Below are 5,131 nucleotides of genomic sequence, written 5' to 3' on the forward strand. Positions count from 1 at the left end.
GACCAATGCTTAGTCGTCGAAAACTCGATCAATAACCGCGGAGACGAGCGATGCAGCCGCTTATGTCCTCCGTCGATCTGCGGTAGGCGGCTCGAAGTAGCGCCGCCGTGCGAAGTGGTTTTGAATCTGCCGCTACCGTTGTCCCGTGTTGGGAATGGAAATTTTGGAGATACCTATGCGGATAATACGTACGACGGATGGTGGTTTTGTTTTCTTACTTCTTTGGATTTCTGCTCCTTTGCGGAGTTTGGCGTCGCTTTGTAGGGACGAAATTTTAGATATTTCCATCCGAAGAGCACGTACGTCGAGCGGTAGTTTCGCTTCTTCGAATTCCTTGAGCTCCTAGGTCCCTTTTACTTCTCTCAGAGTTCGGCATCGCTTTCTATAACTTTTTTTTAGTTTTCTTTTCCTCTCCTTATTGTATCGCTTACATATTTATTACCTATTGCTATTGTGTGCTCTATAATGGTGTTATTTTGTGATAATAGAGACTCCCTTTATATTGGGCTCGAATGTGTCATATAATTGTGTTAGTTATATATATATATATATATATATAATAAATCGGATAGGCAAGATGAGGTAATAAACGAAAATATGTTTCTCTAACAAAAGAAACGACAATTTACGTTTATTATTTACATTGGTTAAATTTCACACTACACTCTCGTGCTACTTCTCTCGTGGCGTTCTCTTTCTTACTGCCCGTTTCTCTCCCAAAATCTTCACGGCTCGATTTGTAGATAACAAAAGAATTTGTAGTTAACAAAAGACAAAGGAAGGGCGGGGCAAATCTACCTAAAGAAAGTATACTTTCTTTATATATATATATATATATATATATATATATATATATATATATAATAACTTGAATAGGCAAGGTGAGGTAATAAACGAAAATAAGCTTCTCTACAAAGAAACTGTTACGTTCCAGATGGGCGAAAACAAAAAAAAAGAATTTTAATTGTGAGCTGCTAATACGGTCAGGTCGAGGCCTAAACCTTCTACTCTAACCTTGCAGACTCCCCTCGTTTTGGTACAAAGACTCGGGATTGAGAATAAATAATTCTTTTTGCTCGAAGAAAGGCTGCTGCATAGAAAACCGTCCGCTTCTTTGATGTAGACTAAAGCCACTATATGCGTGCTGAATTACCGTTGCTGCCAAGACTTCCCAAGACAATGAAGGATGTTAGTGCGTTAACGCAAAATCGATGTTCCTATAGCCTGGACTGAAATTCTCCCCCTTGGATAGAACTAATTCAAAGATCTGATATTTCCTTAGATGTACGGATGGAAAGATCGATGGTCGATGGAAGGAAAGAGAAGTAGCACCACAATTTAACAATAACTATTTAATGAACACTAAAGATACACTAAATATATGTATTATTACGCGAAACTCGCGATACGCGGTTATTTTATTATTTTAACTCGTGTACGACTTACAACTTCACCGATTTAACCGGTAGGAAAGAAAAATATATTCTGTCGTTATAACCTTGTATACTTGCTTAACAAAACATTCGCGCTTGAAAACGTAACTGCCTATAAAGCGTAAGGTAATAATAGTAAGAGTATCCAATAGATCTATCTACTTTTTCTAAGTACAATATTAAGTTGATTTATCTTCATAATTCTTAAGCGCGGAGCTGAAGTTTTTGCTGCTGATCGAGTTGAGCGACGGATGAAAACCGGCTGCTGCGTCGCTGCTCTCCCACTTGGTCGACTCCCAGATGGTGTTGCTGCGCACGTGCGCCGCTCATACTTGCCGCCTACATGCGAAGGCATTGCCCGTGGGAAAGACGTGGCGTGATGCGGTGTAAGCATTCCTTCGTCGCCTTTCTGGGAATTGCTACCAGTCGACGCTTATCACCGGATGTGGTTCCGAGAATTCTTAGCCTCCGGAATGCGGTTATCACTGGATGCAGCAGTTCTTGGAATTTCTTAGTTCCCAGGGCGGTTACCACCGGATGTAGTTCTCGGAATCCTTAGCCTCTGGAATGCGGTTATCACCGGGTGTAATTCCAGGAATCCTTTAATCTTTAGAATGCGGCTATCACTGCATGTAGTCTTGCCATTCGTGATAAGAATTTCTTGGACTTGTCGCTTCATCTTTATTATTTTATATTAAGAAATTATAATGTTATATTTTTTGTTAACAAATTCCTTGTAGTAATTCGTACCATTGTGAATACATGAAGATTTTAATAATATATTAATAATTATTGTCATCTTTAATAATAATTATTTCTTAATAACTATGCAATATAATGTTTCTCAACATTACCAATTTATTATTAATTGTTTATATGTGGGTGAGGGTGTATATATATTGTTGATTTTATAGTAGTTCGTATTTTAAATCTTATCCTTTTATTTTTATTCGATTTGTTTATTAACTTTTTATTCTAACATACGCTCTTTCATTTATAAATTAAATGAGTCTTATTTAACAATAGTGTTTCTTTTTTTAGTATTGATAGCGAATCATCAATCTTGTTAATATTTCTAAGATGTGTTTATTTACTATGGGGTTACCGACTATAGATTTACCTACGGAAGTTTACCGACAGTGGAATTACCGATGGTAGGCTTACCTACAGTAGAACTATCGACAATAAGATTACCGATTAGGATTAGCATTTCTGTTATTTATATTCTATTATTTAGAGATGCTTTGGGTAACACACGTCGTCACATGGTGACGTGACACCTCCTCATCTAATTGAGTCGTTAGGAAATTTCTATTTCTGACGACTTGTTTTTACGAGCTGCTAGGATGCTTTCAAAAATTGAGTATCTCGAGCTTCCCCTGATTGCGGGTGTTGGAGTAGCATCATCCGTTGGGTCGTCCACTCTTACTTTGATGGCATCGTTGTTTCCGTCACTCTCTGTTGTTTTCTTTTCGTCTTGTTTCTCCGATCGTCCCAGATGAAGGAGTAGGTGTGTCAACGAATTCTAGATGGCTCCTAGCAGATGTAGGCTTCATCCATAGACCGTATGTAGCACATATCCTCTGATAATGGCGTCGACACATAATTTATACTTTTGATTAAAATAAACAGTCCGATCATTCCAGCACTGGCTGATCCAAATGCTAAAAAGCCTTGCCACAGTTTCGAGATTGCGCTGTCCGTAATCTTATTGATGTCTGCTTCTCCCAATAAATTATACATCGAAACGGTGTTGGGTGGGATTCGGTGTCCTGTAGCTCCCCTGGCAATTGTATTTGGAAGTCCAGGTCTCTCTGCAGGAAACATGATATGATCTCGTAAGTTGCCTAAGTCCTGGTGCTTATAAATTCCGCTTGTCATTAAGTTTTTTGTGTTGGTGTATTTCCATGCCAGCTTGGTCAATGGTTGGAGTATTTGGGGAGGGAGTACCTCCACAAGCTTCGGTGTCAGCCTGTACCAATTCCCCTCCAAGTAGTACATGGATGGTAATACAGCGTTGCATTCTTTTATGGTACCTGTCTTTACCAATATTCTCGATTTTGGTGTCAGGTAAAGACTGTTACAGGTAATTCGTGGTAACATTCTTCTGATAGCCTTATGCTGACTGGGACGGGTGTACACTTCACTATGTGAATAACTTCTCCTACAGTTACAGCCATGTACCCCGCTGCCTTCATGATTGTATAAGCGATCTGGGCGAAGGGTCGCTAATGCCAAAGCGTTCTTAAGGACCTGCTTATCCAGTTCGCACTTTTGCCTAATTACGTCACTGTATAGAGCTGTCATTTGCGTTCTTATGTGCTTTTCGAGGTAGACAAATTTGGAGTTGACGTAGGCGAATAGATCGAGGTTTTCGACCGATAATTTTGCTTTTGACGCGAAGGTCCTTCCCTTCTGTGTCTCTAGAATAAATAACTTTGAATGCTCGCTGAGTAGTAGCGTATAACCACACAGATGATGCTCCTCTCTTTTTTCCAAAGTGAATGTGACGTCTTGAGTCGTAATAGTGTATATGTCTGGGTATACTTCCGTATTCCCCATAGCTTTTAATTTGGTCGTAAGTCCTTCATATAACACCTTGTAATTATCGAAGTTACATGACGACTCCAGTCTGGTTGACCAAAACGCATTTCCTTCCTCATCGGTGATACACATTCCATCCGTGAATACGCACACTTCACCTTTACTCAGGATTACATTGTTTTGTGTTATCTTCACAGTACCATAATATTCCTTGATGTTAATCTTTATCGATGCTTGCACCACTACATTGTCCCACGTGCTGTACGGATCGGCGTATTGTGTTCCAAAACACTTGCCGTCCATTAAAATCGATCCTGCCACCGTGGCACTCCGATACTCGGTGGCATTGGCCCGCAAACCTGATACCTATAGGGTTGGTGTTATCCCCATGATACTGGTGTTGAATATGGCCTTGCATGCTTCAGCTGTTAAATCCATTAGGTATATTCACCTTCCATTTTGATCAGCTGACACGTGTGAAGACATTCCACAATAATAGATTGTTCTGTCGATCTCCACTCGGCATTGGTGTACGTGTGTATGATCGTACTCTGCTAACTGTAGAAGCTGAATATAGACTTCTGTAGCATTGGGTGCATGCGACGGGATATTACTTTCCCCCGTGTCCAATAGTGAAATGGTCGTCATGTTTGTTGATTCTCCCCCACAGTCGTACCCCAACAAGCAGAAACATTTGCTGATGATTCCTAATGTTGTTATTAAAATGCCGAGAAGCCCCATGGTTTCTGCAAAACAATCACCTTAACCTATCTCATTTTAGATATTCTTAACTTATTAACATTCACTACCCTAGTAGGCTTTCCTATTGATAATTTGACATTATTACGAGGAAGTATTTCTAAAATCTGATGAGGTTCTGTATATTGGTTGCCGAATTTGTTAGTAGGTTCCTTTAATAAAAACACCTTATCCCCTTCCCTTAAAGTTAACGGTCTTGCTTTCTTGTCATAATATCTTTTTGATATTTCCTTGGATCTCATCAAATTTTGTCGTGCTACCTCTTGTGTTCTATTTATTTTATTTATTAGATTCTCGTAGTATTGTAAGTATGTCCTGTCCATTTCATCGTCCAAAGGTGGGTCTGAGGCTGGAACTCTAGCTAGTTTTCCGAAGACCAGCTCATAGAGCGTGTA

General features: G+C 39.6%; 1 protein-coding gene across 1 annotated transcript; it reads right to left on the reverse strand.

Moving 5' to 3' along the window:
- Window positions 1-2,485: 2,485 nt before the first annotated feature.
- On the reverse strand, window positions 2,486-4,797 carry LOC124957434. Its single transcript, XM_047514502.1, has 2 exons — window positions 4,429-4,797; window positions 2,486-4,343 (listed from the first exon to the last, which is right to left on the reverse strand). The coding sequence occupies exon 2, from the start codon at window positions 4,278-4,280 to the stop codon at window positions 2,970-2,972; it is 1,311 nt and encodes a 436-aa protein (XP_047370458.1). The 5' UTR covers window positions 4,281-4,343; window positions 4,429-4,797; the 3' UTR covers window positions 2,486-2,969.
- Between the last annotated feature and the right edge of the window lie 334 nt (window positions 4,798-5,131).

Source organism: Vespa velutina, chromosome 25, assembly GCF_912470025.1.
Source record: "Vespa velutina chromosome 25, iVesVel2.1, whole genome shotgun sequence".
Taxonomy (NCBI): Eukaryota; Metazoa; Arthropoda; class Insecta; order Hymenoptera; family Vespidae; genus Vespa; species Vespa velutina.